Source organism: Lathyrus oleraceus, unplaced genomic scaffold (genome assembly GCF_024323335.1).
Source record: "Lathyrus oleraceus cultivar Zhongwan6 unplaced genomic scaffold, CAAS_Psat_ZW6_1.0 chrUn0079, whole genome shotgun sequence".
Classification (NCBI taxonomy): Eukaryota; Viridiplantae; Streptophyta; class Magnoliopsida; order Fabales; family Fabaceae; genus Lathyrus; species Lathyrus oleraceus.
This window is the reverse complement of record NW_026112470.1, coordinates 79,856-104,817: the sequence shown is the minus strand read 5'-3', so window position 1 is coordinate 104,817 and position 24,962 is coordinate 79,856. Positions and strand designations below refer to the sequence as shown.

General features: G+C 34.3%; 11 protein-coding genes across 11 annotated transcripts; all 11 read left to right on the top strand.

Annotated features, from left to right (window-relative positions):
• Positions 1-227: 227 nt before the first annotated feature.
• LOC127112359 (18.1 kDa class I heat shock protein-like) lies at positions 228-749 on the top strand. The gene has a single exon (XM_051046332.1). It carries the CDS (start codon positions 228-230, stop codon positions 747-749), a length of 522 nt encoding a protein of 173 aa, XP_050902289.1.
• Positions 750-2,483: 1,734 nt separating this feature from the next.
• LOC127112358 (18.1 kDa class I heat shock protein-like) lies at positions 2,484-3,005 on the top strand. Its single transcript, XM_051046331.1, has one exon. The coding sequence runs from the start codon at positions 2,484-2,486 to the stop codon at positions 3,003-3,005; it is 522 nt and encodes a 173-aa protein (XP_050902288.1).
• Positions 3,006-4,739: 1,734 nt separating this feature from the next.
• On the top strand, positions 4,740-5,261 carry LOC127112357 (18.1 kDa class I heat shock protein-like). The gene has a single exon (XM_051046330.1). It carries the CDS (start codon positions 4,740-4,742, stop codon positions 5,259-5,261), a length of 522 nt encoding a protein of 173 aa, XP_050902287.1.
• Positions 5,262-6,995: 1,734 nt separating this feature from the next.
• LOC127112356 (18.1 kDa class I heat shock protein-like) lies at positions 6,996-7,517 on the top strand. The gene has a single exon (XM_051046329.1). The coding sequence runs from the start codon at positions 6,996-6,998 to the stop codon at positions 7,515-7,517; it is 522 nt and encodes a 173-aa protein (XP_050902286.1).
• A 1,736-nt stretch (positions 7,518-9,253) lies between these two features.
• LOC127112354 (18.1 kDa class I heat shock protein-like) lies at positions 9,254-9,775 on the top strand. Its single transcript, XM_051046328.1, has one exon. The coding sequence runs from the start codon at positions 9,254-9,256 to the stop codon at positions 9,773-9,775; it is 522 nt and encodes a 173-aa protein (XP_050902285.1).
• Positions 9,776-11,452: 1,677 nt separating this feature from the next.
• Positions 11,453-12,248, top strand: LOC127112351 (18.1 kDa class I heat shock protein-like). Its single transcript, XM_051046325.1, has one exon. It carries the CDS (start codon positions 11,512-11,514, stop codon positions 12,031-12,033), a length of 522 nt encoding a protein of 173 aa, XP_050902282.1. The 5' UTR covers positions 11,453-11,511; the 3' UTR covers positions 12,034-12,248.
• A 1,461-nt stretch (positions 12,249-13,709) lies between these two features.
• On the top strand, positions 13,710-14,505 carry LOC127112342 (18.1 kDa class I heat shock protein-like). Its single transcript, XM_051046317.1, has one exon. It carries the CDS (start codon positions 13,769-13,771, stop codon positions 14,288-14,290), a length of 522 nt encoding a protein of 173 aa, XP_050902274.1. The 5' UTR covers positions 13,710-13,768; the 3' UTR covers positions 14,291-14,505.
• Positions 14,506-15,967: 1,462 nt separating this feature from the next.
• LOC127112346 (18.1 kDa class I heat shock protein-like) lies at positions 15,968-16,763 on the top strand. Its single transcript, XM_051046321.1, has one exon. It carries the CDS (start codon positions 16,027-16,029, stop codon positions 16,546-16,548), a length of 522 nt encoding a protein of 173 aa, XP_050902278.1. The 5' UTR covers positions 15,968-16,026; the 3' UTR covers positions 16,549-16,763.
• Positions 16,764-18,225: 1,462 nt separating this feature from the next.
• Positions 18,226-19,021, top strand: LOC127112349 (18.1 kDa class I heat shock protein-like). Its single transcript, XM_051046323.1, has one exon. The coding sequence runs from the start codon at positions 18,285-18,287 to the stop codon at positions 18,804-18,806; it is 522 nt and encodes a 173-aa protein (XP_050902280.1). The 5' UTR covers positions 18,226-18,284; the 3' UTR covers positions 18,807-19,021.
• A 1,462-nt stretch (positions 19,022-20,483) lies between these two features.
• LOC127112344 (18.1 kDa class I heat shock protein-like) lies at positions 20,484-21,279 on the top strand. Its single transcript, XM_051046319.1, has one exon. It carries the CDS (start codon positions 20,543-20,545, stop codon positions 21,062-21,064), a length of 522 nt encoding a protein of 173 aa, XP_050902276.1. The 5' UTR covers positions 20,484-20,542; the 3' UTR covers positions 21,065-21,279.
• A 1,462-nt stretch (positions 21,280-22,741) lies between these two features.
• LOC127112340 (18.1 kDa class I heat shock protein-like) lies at positions 22,742-23,537 on the top strand. The gene has a single exon (XM_051046314.1). The coding sequence runs from the start codon at positions 22,801-22,803 to the stop codon at positions 23,320-23,322; it is 522 nt and encodes a 173-aa protein (XP_050902271.1). The 5' UTR covers positions 22,742-22,800; the 3' UTR covers positions 23,323-23,537.
• Positions 23,538-24,962: the final 1,425 nt, after the last annotated feature.

The window sequence follows — 24,962 nt, the reverse complement described above, 5'->3', positions numbered from 1 at the left end:
ACTGACATTTAGAATCAATTGATTTGTGATTGTTCCACTTAGTGGAAATTAAAGTGGATTCTCTCTATGGAATTGTCCTATCTCACGATGCTCTAAATAATAACCATCCAAAATTTGCTAGCAAAATTACATTAATCCTATTTTTTTCCCTTTAAATAAGTGCTTCTTCCTTCACATTGTACACAAGCACTATCAACTATCAACACATCCAATTCACCGTAAAGAAAATGTCACTCTTTTCCAATAGTATCTTTGGTCGAAGAAGATCAAAATCACCACAAGATCATCATCATCATCATCACCAATCAAGGAACAACCACCCATCACACCAAACCCATGGTTATGAAGTTTCTCAAACCCACACACCCCATATAACACTACCACCAAATTTCCACGAGCCATCACCAATTGTCGACACCATTGACATAGAGTGGAAAGAAACCCCTGAAGCTCATGTTTTCAAAGCACATCTTCCGGGGATGAAACGAAGCGACGTGAGAGTTGAAGTTGATGATGACAGAATGCTATGTATCATTTGTGAGAAGAGTGTCGAAATGGAAGAACAAAGTGGTGGATGGCACCGTATTGAGGTTGCTAGTGGTCATTTTGTTCAGCGTCTTACTTTGCCTGAAAACTCTAAGGTTGATCATGTTAAGGCTTATATGGATAATGATGTGCTCACTATTAATGTTCCTAAGAATAGAGTTGTCAACAAACGTGTTAGGAATGTTCAAGTTTCTCATGTTTGAGAACTTAATTACCACCGTGTCTAAGTGTAGTGAGATTCTCTATTTGAGAAATAATTTGTTTAAAGAGATTATGTCTCTTTAAACTATAAAAGTGTTCATTAGTTAGAAAATATCTTAACACCTATTATCTTATAAATTGAAGCTAGACGCTTGATATGTATCATTCTAGAAGAGACACGGTTAACTATATAAATAAAAATTTACTAAGTTGTCTTCTTCTATATCAAAATAACTAAAAAAAATGTTAGATAATTAATTGATAATCCTGGATAATCTTCGAAGAATCGTGTTCGTTCACTTTCCGAACAAAGTATTTCGACCCTATTTATGCCTGGGTTCACGAAATCTTTGTGGGGATAATTCTTGAAGAAAGAATGTTTCTGGCAAAAGAAAGATTCTGGAACGTAGAATGGTTTTTGTGTGTAACCCTAAACCGAGGCCAGATTTCCCCTTTTATAGGAGAACGAAAACTGAAAACGAAAAGTCATACCTTTTCAAGAAAAACGGTAATAACGGCTGGGAAGGTTCAAACGTTCAAAATAAAATTTTCTTCGGGGCGCTGCCTAAAAGAGATGAATTGGCTAAAAGTGGGGTCTTTTCTGGTTTTCATAACCTCGTTTGACCCCTTTGCCCCGGCCAAGCGAAATCTCTTGACCATTTGTTCTTGTTTTGCCATGTAGTTGTTAGTGTTTGGGTCATTATGTTGAATTGGATTGATTGATGCCAATTGCCTTCTTAGGTAGATTTGTTGTCCCACTTGCTAGTTTTTTATAATTGCTTGATCGGGAAGATCATAAAAAAAAGGAGACTCCCACTTGGTTGAGAGTAGCTTGGGCTATTTGGTTAGCTAGGAACGAGACTCTCTTTAAGGGGGGCCATAAGGAAGTAACCAATTGTTAGTCAAGAATTTAGGAGGGTTGGATTATAGAAAATCGATTGGACCTTTAGGTTTTGATGTGAAAGTTTGACATCTTGATCCCATTCGATCTTATTTAACTTTTCGAGGATAATTGATTTTTGATTTTTTTCTCTACTATTGTATTTGAATTAAGTACTCTTAGTAATCAATATTAATACAATAATTTGTTTATACAAAAAATTAAAAAACAGTAAATCAAGAAATTTAAATATTTATGAAATAATTGTCGCAATATGAGAACCTAGCAAACCCTATTATTTTCACTTTTAACAAATTGATATAATAATCAAAGTGGCAAGCGGCATTTATGCTTTATTAGTCTCAAGTTTCCTACACGAACCAGCTTCATCATATTCTGATAACAATTCCAGCACATACACAGCTTCACGTAGAATCTTCATGTGGCGTATGAAAATATTACTAAATGGTTAAAACCCGTGATATTTAAAGAAGAAACATGCAACTTTAATCGGTACCCACACTTTAGTAAATATTTAGATTCACTTAAAACATGATTTTATCATGTTCAAGTTAGTACGAATTATTTTTCATTTTTAAGTAAAAGCAATTTAATTAGATATGTACAAAACTGACATTTAGAATCAATTGATTTGTGATTGTTCCACTTAGTGGAAATTAAAGTGGATTCTCTCTATGGAATTGTCCTATCTCACGATGCTCTAAATAATAACCATCCAAAATTTGCTAGCAAAATTACATTAATCCTATTTTTTTCCCTTTAAATAAGTGCTTCTTCCTTCACATTGTACACAAGCACTATCAACTATCAACACATCCAATTCACCGTAAAGAAAATGTCACTCTTTTCCAATAGTATCTTTGGTCGAAGAAGATCAAAATCACCACAAGATCATCATCATCATCATCACCAATCAAGGAACAACCACCCATCACACCAAACCCATGGTTATGAAGTTTCTCAAACCCACACACCCCATATAACACTACCACCAAATTTCCACGAGCCATCACCAATTGTCGACACCATTGACATAGAGTGGAAAGAAACCCCTGAAGCTCATGTTTTCAAAGCACATCTTCCGGGGATGAAACGAAGCGACGTGAGAGTTGAAGTTGATGATGACAGAATGCTATGTATCATTTGTGAGAAGAGTGTCGAAATGGAAGAACAAAGTGGTGGATGGCACCGTATTGAGGTTGCTAGTGGTCATTTTGTTCAGCGTCTTACTTTGCCTGAAAACTCTAAGGTTGATCATGTTAAGGCTTATATGGATAATGATGTGCTCACTATTAATGTTCCTAAGAATAGAGTTGTCAACAAACGTGTTAGGAATGTTCAAGTTTCTCATGTTTGAGAACTTAATTACCACCGTGTCTAAGTGTAGTGAGATTCTCTATTTGAGAAATAATTTGTTTAAAGAGATTATGTCTCTTTAAACTATAAAAGTGTTCATTAGTTAGAAAATATCTTAACACCTATTATCTTATAAATTGAAGCTAGACGCTTGATATGTATCATTCTAGAAGAGACACGGTTAACTATATAAATAAAAATTTACTAAGTTGTCTTCTTCTATATCAAAATAACTAAAAAAATGTTAGATAATTAATTGATAATCCTGGATAATCTTCGAAGAATCGTGTTCGTTCACTTTCCGAACAAAGTATTTCGACCCTATTTATGCCTGGGTTCACGAAATCTTTGTGGGGATAATTCTTGAAGAAAGAATGTTTCTGGCAAAAGAAAGATTCTGGAACGTAGAATGGTTTTTGTGTGTAACCCTAAACCGAGGCCAGATTTCCCCCTTTTATAGGAGAACGAAAACTGAAAACGAAAAGTCATACCTTTTCAAGAAAAACGGTAATAACGGCTGGGAAGGTTCAAACGTTCAAAATAAAATTTTCTTCGGGGCGCTGCCTAAAAGAGATGAATTGGCTAAAAGTGGGGTCTTTTCTGGTTTTCATAACCTCGTTTGACCCCTTTGCCCCGGCCAAGCGAAATCTCTTGACCATTTGTTCTTGTTTTGCCATGTAGTTGTTAGTGTTTGGGTCATTATGTTGAATTGGATTGATTGATGCCAATTGCCTTCTTAGGTAGATTTGTTGTCCCACTTGCTAGTTTTTTATAATTGCTTGATCGGGAAGATCATAAAAAAAAGGAGACTCCCACTTGGTTGAGAGTAGCTTGGGCTATTTGGTTAGCTAGGAACGAGACTCTCTTTAAGGGGGGCCATAAGGAAGTAACCAATTGTTAGTCAAGAATTTAGGAGGGTTGGATTATAGAAAATCGATTGGACCTTTAGGTTTTGATGTGAAAGTTTGACATCTTGATCCCATTCGATCTTATTTAACTTTTCGAGGATAATTGATTTTTGATTTTTTTCTCTACTATTGTATTTGAATTAAGTACTCTTAGTAATCAATATTAATACAATAATTTGTTTATACAAAAAATTAAAAAACAGTAAATCAAGAAATTTAAATATTTATGAAATAATTGTCGCAATATGAGAACCTAGCAAACCCTATTATTTTCACTTTTAACAAATTGATATAATAATCAAAGTGGCAAGCGGCATTTATGCTTTATTAGTCTCAAGTTTCCTACACGAACCAGCTTCATCATATTCTGATAACAATTCCAGCACATACACAGCTTCACGTAGAATCTTCATGTGGCGTATGAAAATATTACTAAATGGTTAAAACCCGTGATATTTAAAGAAGAAACATGCAACTTTAATCGGTACCCACACTTTAGTAAATATTTAGATTCACTTAAAACATGATTTTATCATGTTCAAGTTAGTACGAATTATTTTTCATTTTTAAGTAAAAGCAATTTAATTAGATATGTACAAAACTGACATTTAGAATCAATTGATTTGTGATTGTTCCACTTAGTGGAAATTAAAGTGGATTCTCTCTATGGAATTGTCCTATCTCACGATGCTCTAAATAATAACCATCCAAAATTTGCTAGCAAAATTACATTAATCCTATTTTTTTCCCTTTAAATAAGTGCTTCTTCCTTCACATTGTACACAAGCACTATCAACTATCAACACATCCAATTCACCGTAAAGAAAATGTCACTCTTTTCCAATAGTATCTTTGGTCGAAGAAGATCAAAATCACCACAAGATCATCATCATCATCATCACCAATCAAGGAACAACCACCCATCACACCAAACCCATGGTTATGAAGTTTCTCAAACCCACACACCCCATATAACACTACCACCAAATTTCCACGAGCCATCACCAATTGTCGACACCATTGACATAGAGTGGAAAGAAACCCCTGAAGCTCATGTTTTCAAAGCACATCTTCCGGGGATGAAACGAAGCGACGTGAGAGTTGAAGTTGATGATGACAGAATGCTATGTATCATTTGTGAGAAGAGTGTCGAAATGGAAGAACAAAGTGGTGGATGGCACCGTATTGAGGTTGCTAGTGGTCATTTTGTTCAGCGTCTTACTTTGCCTGAAAACTCTAAGGTTGATCATGTTAAGGCTTATATGGATAATGATGTGCTCACTATTAATGTTCCTAAGAATAGAGTTGTCAACAAACGTGTTAGGAATGTTCAAGTTTCTCATGTTTGAGAACTTAATTACCACCGTGTCTAAGTGTAGTGAGATTCTCTATTTGAGAAATAATTTGTTTAAAGAGATTATGTCTCTTTAAACTATAAAAGTGTTCATTAGTTAGAAAATATCTTAACACCTATTATCTTATAAATTGAAGCTAGACGCTTGATATGTATCATTCTAGAAGAGACACGGTTAACTATATAAATAAAAATTTACTAAGTTGTCTTCTTCTATATCAAAATAACTAAAAAAAATGTTAGATAATTAATTGATAATCCTGGATAATCTTCGAAGAATCGTGTTCGTTCACTTTCCGAACAAAGTATTTCGACCCTATTTATGCCTGGGTTCACGAAATCTTTGTGGGGATAATTCTTGAAGAAAGAATGTTTCTGGCAAAAGAAAGATTCTGGAACGTAGAATGGTTTTTGTGTGTAACCCTAAACCGAGGCCAGATTTCCCCCTTTTATAGGAGAACGAAAACTGAAAACGAAAAGTCATACCTTTTCAAGAAAAACGGTAATAACGGCTGGGAAGGTTCAAACGTTCAAAATAAAATTTTCTTCGGGGCGCTGCCTAAAAGAGATGAATTGGCTAAAAGTGGGGTCTTTTCTGGTTTTCATAACCTCGTTTGACCCCTTTGCCCCGGCCAAGCGAAATCTCTTGACCATTTGTTCTTGTTTTGCCATGTAGTTGTTAGTGTTTGGGTCATTATGTTGAATTGGATTGATTGATGCCAATTGCCTTCTTAGGTAGATTTGTTGTCCCACTTGCTAGTTTTTTATAATTGCTTGATCGGGAAGATCATAAAAAAAAGGAGACTCCCACTTGGTTGAGAGTAGCTTGGGCTATTTGGTTAGCTAGGAACGAGACTCTCTTTAAGGGGGGCCATAAGGAAGTAACCAATTGTTAGTCAAGAATTTAGGAGGGTTGGATTATAGAAAATCGATTGGACCTTTAGGTTTTGATGTGAAAGTTTGACATCTTGATCCCATTCGATCTTATTTAACTTTTCGAGGATAATTGATTTTTGATTTTTTTCTCTACTATTGTATTTGAATTAAGTACTCTTAGTAATCAATATTAATACAATAATTTGTTTATACAAAAATTAAAAAACAGTAAATCAAGAAATTTAAATATTTATGAAATAATTGTCGCAATATGAGAACCTAGCAAACCCTATTATTTTCACTTTTAACAAATTGATATAATAATCAAAGTGGCAAGCGGCATTTATGCTTTATTAGTCTCAAGTTTCCTACACGAACCAGCTTCATCATATTCTGATAACAATTCCAGCACATACACAGCTTCACGTAGAATCTTCATGTGGCGTATGAAAATATTACTAAATGGTTAAAACCCGTGATATTTAAAGAAGAAACATGCAACTTTAATCGGTACCCACACTTTAGTAAATATTTAGATTCACTTAAAACATGATTTTATCATGTTCAAGTTAGTACGAATTATTTTTCATTTTTAAGTAAAAGCAATTTAATTAGATATGTACAAAACTGACATTTAGAATCAATTGATTTGTGATTGTTCCACTTAGTGGAAATTAAAGTGGATTCTCTCTATGGAATTGTCCTATCTCACGATGCTCTAAATAATAACCATCCAAAATTTGCTAGCAAAATTACATTAATCCTATTTTTTTCCCTTTAAATAAGTGCTTCTTCCTTCACATTGTACACAAGCACTATCAACTATCAACACATCCAATTCACCGTAAAGAAAATGTCACTCTTTTCCAATAGTATCTTTGGTCGAAGAAGATCAAAATCACCACAAGATCATCATCATCATCATCACCAATCAAGGAACAACCACCCATCACACCAAACCCATGGTTATGAAGTTTCTCAAACCCACACACCCCATATAACACTACCACCAAATTTCCACGAGCCATCACCAATTGTCGACACCATTGACATAGAGTGGAAAGAAACCCCTGAAGCTCATGTTTTCAAAGCACATCTTCCGGGGATGAAACGAAGCGACGTGAGAGTTGAAGTTGATGATGACAGAATGCTATGTATCATTTGTGAGAAGAGTGTCGAAATGGAAGAACAAAGTGGTGGATGGCACCGTATTGAGGTTGCTAGTGGTCATTTTGTTCAGCGTCTTACTTTGCCTGAAAACTCTAAGGTTGATCATGTTAAGGCTTATATGGATAATGATGTGCTCACTATTAATGTTCCTAAGAATAGAGTTGTCAACAAACGTGTTAGGAATGTTCAAGTTTCTCATGTTTGAGAACTTAATTACCACCGTGTCTAAGTGTAGTGAGATTCTCTATTTGAGAAATAATTTGTTTAAAGAGATTATGTCTCTTTAAACTATAAAAGTGTTCATTAGTTAGAAAATATCTTAACACCTATTATCTTATAAATTGAAGCTAGACGCTTGATATGTATCATTCTAGAAGAGACACGGTTAACTATATAAATAAAAATTTACTAAGTTGTCTTCTTCTATATCAAAATAACTAAAAAAAATGTTAGATAATTAATTGATAATCCTGGATAATCTTCGAAGAATCGTGTTCGTTCACTTTCCGAACAAAGTATTTCGACCCTATTTATGCCTGGGTTCACGAAATCTTTGTGGGGATAATTCTTGAAGAAAGAATGTTTCTGGCAAAAGAAAGATTCTGGAACGTAGAATGGTTTTTGTGTGTAACCCTAAACCGAGGCCAGATTTCCCCCTTTTATAGGAGAACGAAAACTGAAAACGAAAAGTCATACCTTTTCAAGAAAAACGGTAATAACGGCTGGGAAGGTTCAAACGTTCAAAATAAAATTTTCTTCGGGGCGCTGCCTAAAAGAGATGAATTGGCTAAAAGTGGGGTCTTTTCTGGTTTTCATAACCTCGTTTGACCCCTTTGCCCCGGCCAAGCGAAATCTCTTGACCATTTGTTCTTGTTTTGCCATGTAGTTGTTAGTGTTTGGGTCATTATGTTGAATTGGATTGATTGATGCCAATTGCCTTCTTAGGTAGATTTGTTGTCCCACTTGCTAGTTTTTTATAATTGCTTGATCGGGAAGATCATAAAAAAAAAGGAGACTCCCACTTGGTTGAGAGTAGCTTGGGCTATTTGGTTAGCTAGGAACGAGACTCTCTTTAAGGGGGGCCATAAGGAAGTAACCAATTGTTAGTCAAGAATTTAGGAGGGTTGGATTATAGAAAATCGATTGGACCTTTAGGTTTTGATGTGAAAGTTTGACATCTTGATCCCATTCGATCTTATTTAACTTTTCGAGGATAATTGATTTTTGATTTTTTTCTCTACTATTGTATTTGAATTAAGTACTCTTAGTAATCAATATTAATACAATAATTTGTTTATACAAAAAATTAAAAAACAGTAAATCAAGAAATTTAAATATTTATGAAATAATTGTCGCAATATGAGAACCTAGCAAACCCTATTATTTTCACTTTTAACAAATTGATATAATAATCAAAGTGGCAAGCGGCATTTATGCTTTATTAGTCTCAAGTTTCCTACACGAACCAGCTTCATCATATTCTGATAACAATTCCAGCACATACACAGCTTCACGTAGAATCTTCATGTGGCGTATGAAAATATTACTAAATGGTTAAAACCCGTGATATTTAAAGAAGAAACATGCAACTTTAATCGGTACCCACACTTTAGTAAATATTTAGATTCACTTAAAACATGATTTTATCATGTTCAAGTTAGTACGAATTATTTTTCATTTTTAAGTAAAAGCAATTTAATTAGATATGTACAAAACTGACATTTAGAATCAATTGATTTGTGATTGTTCCACTTAGTGGAAATTAAAGTGGATTCTCTCTATGGAATTGTCCTATCTCACGATGCTCTAAATAATAACCATCCAAAATTTGCTAGCAAAATTACATTAATCCTATTTTTTTCCCTTTAAATAAGTGCTTCTTCCTTCACATTGTACACAAGCACTATCAACTATCAACACATCCAATTCACCGTAAAGAAAATGTCACTCTTTTCCAATAGTATCTTTGGTCGAAGAAGATCAAAATCACCACAAGATCATCATCATCATCATCACCAATCAAGGAACAACCACCCATCACACCAAACCCATGGTTATGAAGTTTCTCAAACCCACACACCCCATATAACACTACCACCAAATTTCCACGAGCCATCACCAATTGTCGACACCATTGACATAGAGTGGAAAGAAACCCCTGAAGCTCATGTTTTCAAAGCACATCTTCCGGGGATGAAACGAAGCGACGTGAGAGTTGAAGTTGATGATGACAGAATGCTATGTATCATTTGTGAGAAGAGTGTCGAAATGGAAGAACAAAGTGGTGGATGGCACCGTATTGAGGTTGCTAGTGGTCATTTTGTTCAGCGTCTTACTTTGCCTGAAAACTCTAAGGTTGATCATGTTAAGGCTTATATGGATAATGATGTGCTCACTATTAATGTTCCTAAGAATAGAGTTGTCAACAAACGTGTTAGGAATGTTCAAGTTTCTCATGTTTGAGAACTTAATTACCACCGTGTCTAAGTGTAGTGAGATTCTCTATTTGAGAAATAATTTGTTTAAAGAGATTATGTCTCTTTAAACTATAAAAGTGTTCATTAGTTAGAAAATATCTTAACACCTATTATCTTATAAATTGAAGCTAGACGCTTGATATGTATCATTCTAGAAGAGACACGGTTAACTATATAAATAAAAATTTACTAAGTTGTCTTCTTCTATATCAAAATAACTAAAAAAAATGTTAGATAATTAATTGATAATCCTGGATAATCTTCGAAGAATCGTGTTCGTTCACTTTCCGAACAAAGTATTTCGACCCTATTTATGCCTGGGTTCACGAAATCTTTGTGGGGATAATTCTTGAAGAAAGAATGTTTCTGGCAAAAGAAAGATTCTGGAACGTAGAATGGTTTTTGTGTGTAACCCTAAACCGAGGCCAGATTTCCCCCTTTTATAGGAGAACGAAAACTGAAAACGAAAAGTCATACCTTTTCAAGAAAAACGGTAATAACGGCTGGGAAGGTTCAAACGTTCAAAATAAAATTTTCTTCGGGGCGCTGCCTAAAAGAGATGAATTGGCTAAAAGTGGGGTCTTTTCTGGTTTTCATAACCTCGTTTGACCCCTTTGCCCCGGCCAAGCGAAATCTCTTGACCATTTGTTCTTGTTTTGCCATGTAGTTGTTAGTGTTTGGGTCATTATGTTGAATTGGATTGATTGATGCCAATTGCCTTCTTAGGTAGATTTGTTGTCCCACTTGCTAGTTTTTTATAATTGCTTGATCGGGAAGATCATAAAAAAAAAGGAGACTCCCACTTGGTTGAGAGTAGCTTGGGCTATTTGGTTAGCTAGGAACGAGACTCTCTTTAAGGGGGGCCATAAGGAAGTAACCAATTGTTAGTCAAGAATTTAGGAGGGTTGGATTATAGAAAATCGATTGGACCTTTAGGTTTTGATGTGAAAGTTTGACATCTTGATCCCATTCGATCTTATTTAACTTTTCGAGGATAATTGATTTTTGATTTTTTTCTCTACTATTGTATTTGAATTAAGTACTCTTAGTAATCAATATTAATACAATAATTTGTTTATACAAAAAATTAAAAAACAGTAAATCAAGAAATTTAAATATTTATGAAATAATTGTCGCAATATGAGAACCTAGCAAACCCTATTATTTTCACTTTTAACAAATTGATATAATAATCAAAGTGGCAAGCGGCATTTATGCTTTATTAGTCTCAAGTTTCCTACACGAACCAGCTTCATCATATTCTGATAACAATTCCAGCACATACACAGCTTCACGTAGAATCTTCATGTGGCGTATGAAAATATTACTAAATGGTTAAAACCCGTGATATTTAAAGAAGAAACATGCAACTTTAATCGGTACCCACACTTTAGTAAATATTTAGATTCACTTAAAACATGATTTTATCATGTTCAAGTTAGTACGAATTATTTTTCATTTTTAAGTAAAAGCAATTTAATTAGATATGTACAAAACTGACATTTAGAATCAATTGATTTGTGATTGTTCCACTTAGTGGAAATTAAAGTGGATTCTCTCTATGGAATTGTCCTATCTCACGATGCTCTAAATAATAACCATCCAAAATTTGCTAGCAAAATTACATTAATCCTATTTTTTTCCCTTTAAATAAGTGCTTCTTCCTTCACATTGTACACAAGCACTATCAACTATCAACACATCCAATTCACCGTAAAGAAAATGTCACTCTTTTCCAATAGTATCTTTGGTCGAAGAAGATCAAAATCACCACAAGATCATCATCATCATCATCACCAATCAAGGAACAACCACCCATCACACCAAACCCATGGTTATGAAGTTTCTCAAACCCACACACCCCATATAACACTACCACCAAATTTCCACGAGCCATCACCAATTGTCGACACCATTGACATAGAGTGGAAAGAAACCCCTGAAGCTCATGTTTTCAAAGCACATCTTCCGGGGATGAAACGAAGCGACGTGAGAGTTGAAGTTGATGATGACAGAATGCTATGTATCATTTGTGAGAAGAGTGTCGAAATGGAAGAACAAAGTGGTGGATGGCACCGTATTGAGGTTGCTAGTGGTCATTTTGTTCAGCGTCTTACTTTGCCTGAAAACTCTAAGGTTGATCATGTTAAGGCTTATATGGATAATGATGTGCTCACTATTAATGTTCCTAAGAATAGAGTTGTCAACAAACGTGTTAGGAATGTTCAAGTTTCTCATGTTTGAGAACTTAATTACCACCGTGTCTAAGTGTAGTGAGATTCTCTATTTGAGAAATAATTTGTTTAAAGAGATTATGTCTCTTTAAACTATAAAAGTGTTCATTAGTTAGAAAATATCTTAACACCTATTATCTTATAAATTGAAGCTAGACGCTTGATATGTATCATTCTAGAAGAGACACGGTTAACTATATAAATAAAAATTTACTAAGTTGTCTTCTTCTATATCAAAATAACTAAAAAAAATGTTAGATAATTAATTGATAATCCTGGATAATCTTCGAAGAATCGTGTTCGTTCACTTTCCGAACAAAGTATTTCGACCCTATTTATGCCTGGGTTCACGAAATCTTTGTGGGGATAATTCTTGAAGAAAGAATGTTTCTGGCAAAAGAAAGATTCTGGAACGTAGAATGGTTTTTGTGTGTAACCCTAAACCGAGGCCAGATTTCCCCCTTTTATAGGAGAACGAAAACTGAAAACGAAAAGTCATACCTTTTCAAGAAAAACGGTAATAACGGCTGGGAAGGTTCAAACGTTCAAAATAAAATTTTCTTCGGGGCGCTGCCTAAAAGAGATGAATTGGCTAAAAGTGGGGTCTTTTCTGGTTTTCATAACCTCGTTTGACCCCTTTGCCCCGGCCAAGCGAAATCTCTTGACCATTTGTTCTTGTTTTGCCATGTAGTTGTTAGTGTTTGGGTCATTATGTTGAATTGGATTGATTGATGCCAATTGCCTTCTTAGGTAGATTTGTTGTCCCACTTGCTAGTTTTTTATAATTGCTTGATCGGGAAGATCATAAAAAAAAGGAGACTCCCACTTGGTTGAGAGTAGCTTGGGCTATTTGGTTAGCTAGGAACGAGACTCTCTTTAAGGGGGGCCATAAGGAAGTAACCAATTGTTAGTCAAGAATTTAGGAGGGTTGGATTATAGAAAATCGATTGGACCTTTAGGTTTTGATGTGAAAGTTTGACATCTTGATCCCATTCGATCTTATTTAACTTTTCGAGGATAATTGATTTTTGATTTTTTTCTCTACTATTGTATTTGAATTAAGTACTCTTAGTAATCAATATTAATACAATAATTTGTTTATACAAAAAATTAAAAAACAGTAAATCAAGAAATTTAAATATTTATGAAATAATTGTCGCAATATGAGAACCTAGCAAACCCTATTATTTTCACTTTTAACAAATTGATATAATAATCAAAGTGGCAAGCGGCATTTATGCTTTATTAGTCTCAAGTTTCCTACACGAACCAGCTTCATCATATTCTGATAACAATTCCAGCACATACACAGCTTCACGTAGAATCTTCATGTGGCGTATGAAAATATTACTAAATGGTTAAAACCCGTGATATTTAAAGAAGAAACATGCAACTTTAATCGGTACCCACACTTTAGTAAATATTTAGATTCACTTAAAACATGATTTTATCATGTTCAAGTTAGTACGAATTATTTTTCATTTTTAAGTAAAAGCAATTTAATTAGATATGTACAAAACTGACATTTAGAATCAATTGATTTGTGATTGTTCCACTTAGTGGAAATTAAAGTGGATTCTCTCTATGGAATTGTCCTATCTCACGATGCTCTAAATAATAACCATCCAAAATTTGCTAGCAAAATTACATTAATCCTATTTTTTTCCCTTTAAATAAGTGCTTCTTCCTTCACATTGTACACAAGCACTATCAACTATCAACACATCCAATTCACCGTAAAGAAAATGTCACTCTTTTCCAATAGTATCTTTGGTCGAAGAAGATCAAAATCACCACAAGATCATCATCATCATCATCACCAATCAAGGAACAACCACCCATCACACCAAACCCATGGTTATGAAGTTTCTCAAACCCACACACCCCATATAACACTACCACCAAATTTCCACGAGCCATCACCAATTGTCGACACCATTGACATAGAGTGGAAAGAAACCCCTGAAGCTCATGTTTTCAAAGCACATCTTCCGGGGATGAAACGAAGCGACGTGAGAGTTGAAGTTGATGATGACAGAATGCTATGTATCATTTGTGAGAAGAGTGTCGAAATGGAAGAACAAAGTGGTGGATGGCACCGTATTGAGGTTGCTAGTGGTCATTTTGTTCAGCGTCTTACTTTGCCTGAAAACTCTAAGGTTGATCATGTTAAGGCTTATATGGATAATGATGTGCTCACTATTAATGTTCCTAAGAATAGAGTTGTCAACAAACGTGTTAGGAATGTTCAAGTTTCTCATGTTTGAGAACTTAATTACCACCGTGTCTAAGTGTAGTGAGATTCTCTATTTGAGAAATAATTTGTTTAAAGAGATTATGTCTCTTTAAACTATAAAAGTGTTCATTAGTTAGAAAATATCTTAACACCTATTATCTTATAAATTGAAGCTAGACGCTTGATATGTATCATTCTAGAAGAGACACGGTTAACTATATAAATAAAAATTTACTAAGTTGTCTTCTTCTATATCAAAATAACTAAAAAAAATGTTAGATAATTAATTGATAATCCTGGATAATCTTCGAAGAATCGTGTTCGTTCACTTTCCGAACAAAGTATTTCGACCCTATTTATGCCTGGGTTCACGAAATCTTTGTGGGGATAATTCTTGAAGAAAGAATGTTTCTGGCAAAAGAAAGATTCTGGAACGTAGAATGGTTTTTGTGTGTAACCCTAAACCGAGGCCAGATTTCCCCCTTTTATAGGAGAACGAAAACTGAAAACGAAAAGTCATACCTTTTCAAGAAAAACGGTAATAACGGCTGGGAAGGTTCAAACGTTCAAAATAAAATTTTCTTCGGGGCGCTGCCTAAAAGAGATGAATTGGCTAAAAGTGGGGTCTTTTCTGGTTTTCATAACCTCGTTTGACCCCTTTGCCCCGGCCAAGCGAAATCTCTTGACCATTTGTTCTTGTTTTGCCATGTAGTTGTTAGTGTTTGGGTCATTATGTTGAATTGGATTGATTGATGCCAATTGCCTTCTTAGGTAGATTTGTTGTCCCACTTGCTAGTTTTTTATAATTGCTTGATCGGGAAGATCATAAAAAAAAAGGAGACTCCCACTTGGTTGAGAGTAGCTTGGGCTATTTGGTTAGCTAGGAACGAGACTCTCTTTAAGGGGGGCCATAAGGAAGTAACCAATTGTTAGTCAAGAATTTAGGAGGGTTGGATTATAGAAAATCGATTGGACCTTTAGGTTTTGATGTGAAAGTTTGACATCTTGATCCCATTCGATCTTATTTAACTTTTCGAGGATAATTGATTTTTGATTTTTTTCTCTACTATTGTATTTGAATTAAGTACTCTTAGTAATCAATATTAATACAATAATTTGTTTATACAAAAAATTAAAAAACAGTAAATCAAGAAATTTAAATATTTATGAAATAATTGTCGCAATATGAGAACCTAGCAAACCCTATTATTTTCACTTTTAACAAATTGATATAATAATCAAAGTGGCAAGCGGCATTTATGCTTTATTAGTCTCAAGTTTCCTACACGAACCAGCTTCATCATATTCTGATAACAATTCCAGCACATACACAGCTTCACGTAGAATCTTCATGTGGCGTATGAAAATATTACTAAATGGTTAAAACCCGTGATATTTAAAGAAGAAACATGCAACTTTAATCGGTACCCACACTTTAGTAAATATTTAGATTCACTTAAAACATGATTTTATCATGTTCAAGTTAGTACGAATTATTTTTCATTTTTAAGTAAAAGCAATTTAATTAGATATGTACAAAACTGACATTTAGAATCAATTGATTTGTGATTGTTCCACTTAGTGGAAATTAAAGTGGATTCTCTCTATGGAATTGTCCTATCTCACGATGCTCTAAATAATAACCATCCAAAATTTGCTAGCAAAATTACATTAATCCTATTTTTTTCCCTTTAAATAAGTGCTTCTTCCTTCACATTGTACACAAGCACTATCAACTATCAACACATCCAATTCACCGTAAAGAAAATGTCACTCTTTTCCAATAGTATCTTTGGTCGAAGAAGATCAAAATCACCACAAGATCATCATCATCATCATCACCAATCAAGGAACAACCACCCATCACACCAAACCCATGGTTATGAAGTTTCTCAAACCCACACACCCCATATAACACTACCACCAAATTTCCACGAGCCATCACCAATTGTCGACACCATTGACATAGAGTGGAAAGAAACCCCTGAAGCTCATGTTTTCAAAGCACATCTTCCGGGGATGAAACGAAGCGACGTGAGAGTTGAAGTTGATGATGACAGAATGCTATGTATCATTTGTGAGAAGAGTGTCGAAATGGAAGAACAAAGTGGTGGATGGCACCGTATTGAGGTTGCTAGTGGTCATTTTGTTCAGCGTCTTACTTTGCCTGAAAACTCTAAGGTTGATCATGTTAAGGCTTATATGGATAATGATGTGCTCACTATTAATGTTCCTAAGAATAGAGTTGTCAACAAACGTGTTAGGAATGTTCAAGTTTCTCATGTTTGAGAACTTAATTACCACCGTGTCTAAGTGTAGTGAGATTCTCTATTTGAGAAATAATTTGTTTAAAGAGATTATGTCTCTTTAAACTATAAAAGTGTTCATTAGTTAGAAAATATCTTAACACCTATTATCTTATAAATTGAAGCTAGACGCTTGATATGTATCATTCTAGAAGAGACACGGTTAACTATATAAATAAAAATTTACTAAGTTGTCTTCTTCTATATCAAAATAACTAAAAAAAATGTTAGATAATTAATTGATAATCCTGGATAATCTTCGAAGAATCGTGTTCGTTCACTTTCCGAACAAAGTATTTCGACCCTATTTATGCCTGGGTTCACGAAATCTTTGTGGGGATAATTCTTGAAGAAAGAATGTTTCTGGCAAAAGAAAGATTCTGGAACGTAGAATGGTTTTTGTGTGTAACCCTAAACCGAGGCCAGATTTCCCCCTTTTATAGGAGAACGAAAACTGAAAACGAAAAGTCATACCTTTTCAAGAAAAACGGTAATAACGGCTGGGAAGGTTCAAACGTTCAAAATAAAATTTTCTTCGGGGCGCTGCCTAAAAGAGATGAATTGGCTAAAAGTGGGGTCTTTTCTGGTTTTCATAACCTCGTTTGACCCCTTTGCCCCGGCCAAGCGAAATCTCTTGACCATTTGTTCTTGTTTTGCCATGTAGTTGTTAGTGTTTGGGTCATTATGTTGAATTGGATTGATTGATGCCAATTGCCTTCTTAGGTAGATTTGTTGTCCCACTTGCTAGTTTTTTATAATTGCTTGATCGGGAAGATCATAAAAAAAAAGGAGACTCCCACTTGGTTGAGAGTAGCTTGGGCTATTTGGTTAGCTAGGAACGAGACTCTCTTTAAGGGGGGCCATAAGGAAGTAACCAATTGTTAGTCAAGAATTTAGGAGGGTTGGATTATAGAAAATCGATTGGACCTTTAGGTTTTGATGTGAAAGTTTGACATCTTGATCCCATTCGATCTTATTTAACTTTTCGAGGATAATTGATTTTTGATTTTTTTCTCTACTATTGTATTTGAATTAAGTACTCTTAGTAATCAATATTAATACAATAATTTGTTTATACAAAAAATTAAAAAACAGTAAATCAAGAAATTTAAATATTTATGAAATAATTGTCGCAATATGAGAACCTAGCAAACCCTATTATTTTCACTTTTAACAAATTGATATAATAATCAAAGTGGCAAGCGGCATTTATGCTTTATTAGTCTCAAGTTTCCTACACGAACCAGCTTCATCATATTCTGATAACAATTCCAGCACATACACAGCTTCACGTAGAATCTTCATGTGGCGTATGAAAATATTACTAAATGGTTAAAACCCGTGATATTTAAAGAAGAAACATGCAACTTTAATCGGTACCCACACTTTAGTAAATATTTAGATTCACTTAAAACATGATTTTATCATGTTCAAGTTAGTACGAATTATTTTTCATTTTTAAGTAAAAGCAATTTAATTAGATATGTACAAAACTGACATTTAGAATCAATTGATTTGTGATTGTTCCACTTAGTGGAAATTAAAGTGGATTCTCTCTATGGAATTGTCCTATCTCACGATGCTCTAAATAATAACCATCCAAAATTTGCTAGCAAAATTACATTAATCCTATTTTTTTCCCTTTAAATAAGTGCTTCTTCCTTCACATTGTACACAAGCACTATCAACTATCAACACATCCAATTCACCGTAAAGAAAATGTCACTCTTTTCCAATAGTATCTTTGGTCGAAGAAGATCAAAATCACCACAAGATCATCATCATCATCATCACCAATCAAGGAACAACCACCCATCACACCAAACCCATGGTTATGAAGTTTCTCAAACCCACACACCCCATATAACACTACCACCAAATTTCCACGAGCCATCACCAATTGTCGACACCATTGACATAGAGTGGAAAGAAACCCCTGAAGCTCATGTTTTCAAAGCACATCTTCCGGGGATGAAACGAAGCGACGTGAGAGTTGAAGTTGATGATGACAGAATGCTATGTATCATTTGTGAGAAGAGTGTCGAAATGGAAGAACAAAGTGGTGGATGGCACCGTATTGAGGTTGCTAGTGGTCATTTTGTTCAGCGTCTTACTTTGCCTGAAAACTCTAAGGTTGATCATGTTAAGGCTTATATGGATAATGATGTGCTCACTATTAATGTTCCTAAGAATAGAGTTGTCAACAAACGTGTTAGGAATGTTCAAGTTTCTCATGTTTGAGAACTTAATTACCACCGTGTCTAAGTGTAGTGAGATTCTCTATTTGAGAAATAATTTGTTTAAAGAGATTATGTCTCTTTAAACTATAAAAGTGTTCATTAGTTAGAAAATATCTTAACACCTATTATCTTATAAATTGAAGCTAGACGCTTGATATGTATCATTCTAGAAGAGACACGGTTAACTATATAAATAAAAATTTACTAAGTTGTCTTCTTCTATATCAAAATAACTAAAAAAAATGTTAGATAATTAATTGATAATCCTGGATAATCTTCGAAGAATCGTGTTCGTTCACTTTCCGAACAAAGTATTTCGACCCTATTTATGCCTGGGTTCACGAAATCTTTGTGGGGATAATTCTTGAAGAAAGAATGTTTCTGGCAAAAGAAAGATTCTGGAACGTAGAATGGTTTTTGTGTGTAACCCTAAACCGAGGCCAGATTTCCCCCTTTTATAGGAGAACGAAAACTGAAAACGAAAAGTCATACCTTTTCAAGAAAAACGGTAATAACGGCTGGGAAGGTTCAAACGTTCAAAATAAAATTTTCTTCGGGGCGCTGCCTAAAAGAGATGAATTGGCTAAAAGTGGGGTCTTTTCTGGTTTTCATAACCTCGTTTGACCCCTTTGCCCCGGCCAAGCGAAATCTCTTGACCATTTGTTCTTGTTTTGCCATGTAGTTGTTAGTGTTTGGGTCATTATGTTGAATTGGATTGATTGATGCCAATTGCCTTCTTAGGTAGATTTGTTGTCCCACTTGCTAGTTTTTTATAATTGCTTGATCGGGAAGATCATAAAAAAAAAGGAGACTCCCACTTGGTTGAGAGTAGCTTGGGCTATTTGGTTAGCTAGGAACGAGACTCTCTTTAAGGGGGGCCATAAGGAAGTAACCAATTGTTAGTCAAGAATTTAGGAGGGTTGGATTATAGAAAATCGATTGGACCTTTAGGTTTTGATGTGAAAGTTTGACATCTTGATCCCATTCGATCTTATTTAACTTTTCGAGGATAATTGATTTTTGATTTTTTTCTCTACTATTGTATTTGAATTAAGTACTCTTAGTAATCAATATTAATACAATAATTTGTTTATACAAAAAATTAAAAAACAGTAAATCAAGAAATTTAAATATTTATGAAATAATTGTCGCAATATGAGAACCTAGCAAACCCTATTATTTTCACTTTTAACAAATTGATATAATAATCAAAGTGGCAAGCGGCATTTATGCTTTATTAGTCTCAAGTTTCCTACACGAACCAGCTTCATCATATTCTGATAACAATTCCAGCACATACACAGCTTCACGTAGAATCTTCATGTGGCGTATGAAAATATTACTAAATGGTTAAAACCCGTGATATTTAAAGAAGAAACATGCAACTTTAATCGGTACCCACACTTTAGTAAATATTTAGATTCACTTAAAACATGATTTTATCATGTTCAAGTTAGTACGAATTATTTTTCATTTTTAAGTAAAAGCAATTTAATTAGATATGTACAAAACTGACATTTAGAATCAATTGATTTGTGATTGTTCCACTTAGTGGAAATTAAAGTGGATTCTCTCTATGGAATTGTCCTATCTCACGATGCTCTAAATAATAACCATCCAAAATTTGCTAGCAAAATTACATTAATCCTATTTTTTTCCCTTTAAATAAGTGCTTCTTCCTTCACATTGTACACAAGCACTATCAACTATCAACACATCCAATTCACCGTAAAGAAAATGTCACTCTTTTCCAATAGTATCTTTGGTCGAAGAAGATCAAAATCACCACAAGATCATCATCATCATCATCACCAATCAAGGAACAACCACCCATCACACCAAACCCATGGTTATGAAGTTTCTCAAACCCACACACCCCATATAACACTACCACCAAATTTCCACGAGCCATCACCAATTGTCGACACCATTGACATAGAGTGGAAAGAAACCCCTGAAGCTCATGTTTTCAAAGCACATCTTCCGGGGATGAAACGAAGCGACGTGAGAGTTGAAGTTGATGATGACAGAATGCTATGTATCATTTGTGAGAAGAGTGTCGAAATGGAAGAACAAAGTGGTGGATGGCACCGTATTGAGGTTGCTAGTGGTCATTTTGTTCAGCGTCTTACTTTGCCTGAAAACTCTAAGGTTGATCATGTTAAGGCTTATATGGATAATGATGTGCTCACTATTAATGTTCCTAAGAATAGAGTTGTCAACAAACGTGTTAGGAATGTTCAAGTTTCTCATGTTTGAGAACTTAATTACCACCGTGTCTAAGTGTAGTGAGATTCTCTATTTGAGAAATAATTTGTTTAAAGAGATTATGTCTCTTTAAACTATAAAAGTGTTCATTAGTTAGAAAATATCTTAACACCTATTATCTTATAAATTGAAGCTAGACGCTTGATATGTATCATTCTAGAAGAGACACGGTTAACTATATAAATAAAAATTTACTAAGTTGTCTTCTTCTATATCAAAATAACTAAAAAAAATGTTAGATAATTAATTGATAATCCTGGATAATCTTCGAAGAATCGTGTTCGTTCACTTTCCGAACAAAGTATTTCGACCCTATTTATGCCTGGGTTCACGAAATCTTTGTGGGGATAATTCTTGAAGAAAGAATGTTTCTGGCAAAAGAAAGATTCTGGAACGTAGAATGGTTTTTGTGTGTAACCCTAAACCGAGGCCAGATTTCCCCCTTTTATAGGAGAACGAAAACTGAAAACGAAAAGTCATACCTTTTCAAGAAAAACGGTAATAACGGCTGGGAAGGTTCAAACGTTCAAAATAAAATTTTCTTCGGGGCGCTGCCTAAAAGAGATGAATTGGCTAAAAGTGGGGTCTTTTCTGGTTTTCATAACCTCGTTTGACCCCTTTGCCCCGGCCAAGCGAAATCTCTTGACCATTTGTTCTTGTTTTGCCATGTAGTTGTTAGTGTTTGGGTCATTATGTTGAATTGGATTGATTGATGCCAATTGCCTTCTTAGGTAGATTTGTTGTCCCACTTGCTAGTTTTTTATAATTGCTTGATCGGGAAGATCATAAAAAAAAAGGAGACTCCCACTTGGTTGAGAGTAGCTTGGGCTATTTGGTTAGCTAGGAACGAGACTCTCTTTAAGGGGGGCCATAAGGAAGTAACCAATTGTTAGTCAAGAATTTAGGAGGGTTGGATTATAGAAAATCGATTGGACCTTTAGGTTTTGATGTGAAAGTTTGACATCTTGATCCCATTCGATCTTATTTAACTTTTCGAGGATAATTGATTTTTGATTTTTTTCTCTACTATTGTATTTGAATTAAGTACTCTTAGTAATCAATATTAATACAATAATTTGTTTATACAAAAAATTAAAAAACAGTAAATCAAGAAATTTAAATATTTATGAAATAATTGTCGCAATATGAGAACCTAGCAAACCCTATTATTTTCACTTTTAACAAATTGATATAATAATCAAAGTGGCAAGCGGCATTTATGCTTTATTAGTCTCAAGTTTCCTACACGAACCAGCTTCATCATATTCTGATAACAATTCCAGCACATACACAGCTTCACGTAGAATCTTCATGTGGCGTATGAAAATATTACTAAATGGTTAAAACCCGTGATATTTAAAGAAGAAACATGCAACTTTAATCGGTACCCACACTTTAGTAAATATTTAGATTCACTTAAAACATGATTTTATCATGTTCAAGTTAGTACGAATTATTTTTCATTTTTAAGTAAAAGCAATTTAATTAGATATGTACAAAACTGACATTTAGAATCAATTGATTTGTGATTGTTCCACTTAGTGGAAATTAAAGTGGATTCTCTCTATGGAATTGTCCTATCTCACGATGCTCTAAATAATAACCATCCAAAATTTGCTAGCAAAATTACATTAATCCTATTTTTTTCCCTTTAAATAAGTGCTTCTTCCTTCACATTGTACACAAGCACTATCAACTATCAACACATCCAATTCACCGTAAAGAAAATGTCACTCTTTTCCAATAGTATCTTTGGTCGAAGAAGATCAAAATCACCACAAGATCATCATCATCATCATCACCAATCAAGGAACAACCACCCATCACACCAAACCCATGGTTATGAAGTTTCTCAAACCCACACACCCCATATAACACTACCACCAAATTTCCACGAGCCATCACCAATTGTCGACACCATTGACATAGAGTGGAAAGAAACCCCTGAAGCTCATGTTTTCAAAGCACATCTTCCGGGGATGAAACGAAGCGACGTGAGAGTTGAAGTTGATGATGACAGAATGCTATGTATCATTTGTGAGAAGAGTGTCGAAATGGAAGAACAAAGTGGTGGATGGCACCGTATTGAGGTTGCTAGTGGTCATTTTGTTCAGCGTCTTACTTTGCCTGAAAACTCTAAGGTTGATCATGTTAAGGCTTATATGGATAATGATGTGCTCACTATTAATGTTCCTAAGAATAGAGTTGTCAACAAACGTGTTAGGAATGTTCAAGTTTCTCATGTTTGAGAACTTAATTACCACCGTGTCTAAGTGTAGTGAGATTCTCTATTTGAGAAATAATTTGTTTAAAGAGATTATGTCTCTTTAAACTATAAAAGTGTTCATTAGTTAGAAAATATCTTAACACCTATTATCTTATAAATTGAAGCTAGACGCTTGATATGTATCATTCTAGAAGAGACACGGTTAACTATATAAATAAAAATTTACTAAGTTGTCTTCTTCTATATCAAAATAACTAAAAAAAATGTTAGATAATTAATTGATAATCCTGGATAATCTTCGAAGAATCGTGTTCGTTCACTTTCCGAACAAAGTATTTCGACCCTATTTATGCCTGGGTTCACGAAATCTTTGTGGGGATAATTCTTGAAGAAAGAATGTTTCTGGCAAAAGAAAGATTCTGGAACGTAGAATGGTTTTTGTGTGTAACCCTAAACCGAGGCCAGATTTCCCCCTTTTATAGGAGAACGAAAACTGAAAACGAAAAGTCATACCTTTTCAAGAAAAACGGTAATAACGGCTGGGAAGGTTCAAACGTTCAAAATAAAATTTTCTTCGGGGCGCTGCCTAAAAGAGATGAATTGGCTAAAAGTGGGGTCTTTTCTGGTTTTCATAACCTCGTTTGACCCCTTTGCCCCGGCCAAGCGAAATCTCTTGACCATTTGTTCTTGTTTTGCCATGTAGTTGTTAGTGTTTGGGTCATTATGTTGAATTGGATTGATTGATGCCAATTGCCTTCTTAGGTAGATTTGTTGTCCCACTTGCTAGTTTTTTATAATTGCTTGATCGGGAAGATCATAAAAAAAAAGGAGACTCCCACTTGGTTGAGAGTAGCTTGGGCTATTTGGTTAGCTAGGAACGAGACTCTCTTTAAGGGGGGCCATAAGGAAGTAACCAATTGTTAGTCAAGAATTTAGGAGGGTTGGATTATAGAAAATCGATTGGACCTTTAGGTTTTGATGTGAAAGTTTGACATCTTGATCCCATTCGATCTTATTTAACTTTTCGAGGATAATTGATTTTTGATTTTTTTCTCTACTATTGTATTTGAATTAAGTACTCTTAGTAATCAATATTAATACAATAATTTGTTTATACAAAAAATTAAAAAACAGTAAATCAAGAAATTTAAATATTTATGAAATAATTGTCGCAATATGAGAACCTAGCAAACCCTATTATTTTCACTTTTAACAAATTGATATAATAATCAAAGTGGCAAGCGGCATTTATGCTTTATTAGTCTCAAGTTTCCTACACGAACCAGCTTCATCATATTCTGATAACAATTCCAGCACATACACAGCTTCACGTAGAATCTTCATGTGGCGTATGAAAATATTACTAAATGGTTAAAACCCGTGATATTTAAAGAAGAAACATGCAACTTTAATCGGTACCCACACTTTAGTAAATATTTAGATTCACTTAAAACATGATTTTATCATGTTCAAGTTAGTACGAATTATTTTTCATTTTTAAGTAAAAGCAATTTAATTAGATATGTACAAAACTGACATTTAGAATCAATTGATTTGTGATTGTTCCACTTAGTGGAAATTAAAGTGGATTCTCTCTATGGAATTGTCCTATCTCACGATGCTCTAAATAATAACCATCCAAAATTTGCTAGCAAAATTACA

What these genes read in the sequence shown, in the direction of transcription:
- LOC127112357 (XM_051046330.1), top strand. Translation starts at nt 4,740, where the DNA reads ATGTCACTCTTTTCCAATAGTATCTTTGGTCGAAGAAGATCAAAATCA.
- LOC127112351 (XM_051046325.1), top strand. Translation starts at nt 11,512, where the DNA reads ATGTCACTCTTTTCCAATAGTATCTTTGGTCGAAGAAGATCAAAATCA.
- LOC127112344 (XM_051046319.1), top strand. Translation starts at nt 20,543, where the DNA reads ATGTCACTCTTTTCCAATAGTATCTTTGGTCGAAGAAGATCAAAATCA.
- LOC127112346 (XM_051046321.1), top strand. Translation starts at nt 16,027, where the DNA reads ATGTCACTCTTTTCCAATAGTATCTTTGGTCGAAGAAGATCAAAATCA.
- LOC127112358 (XM_051046331.1), top strand. Translation starts at nt 2,484, where the DNA reads ATGTCACTCTTTTCCAATAGTATCTTTGGTCGAAGAAGATCAAAATCA.
- LOC127112340 (XM_051046314.1), top strand. Translation starts at nt 22,801, where the DNA reads ATGTCACTCTTTTCCAATAGTATCTTTGGTCGAAGAAGATCAAAATCA.
- LOC127112359 (XM_051046332.1), top strand. Translation starts at nt 228, where the DNA reads ATGTCACTCTTTTCCAATAGTATCTTTGGTCGAAGAAGATCAAAATCA.
- LOC127112356 (XM_051046329.1), top strand. Translation starts at nt 6,996, where the DNA reads ATGTCACTCTTTTCCAATAGTATCTTTGGTCGAAGAAGATCAAAATCA.
- LOC127112354 (XM_051046328.1), top strand. Translation starts at nt 9,254, where the DNA reads ATGTCACTCTTTTCCAATAGTATCTTTGGTCGAAGAAGATCAAAATCA.
- LOC127112342 (XM_051046317.1), top strand. Translation starts at nt 13,769, where the DNA reads ATGTCACTCTTTTCCAATAGTATCTTTGGTCGAAGAAGATCAAAATCA.
- LOC127112349 (XM_051046323.1), top strand. Translation starts at nt 18,285, where the DNA reads ATGTCACTCTTTTCCAATAGTATCTTTGGTCGAAGAAGATCAAAATCA.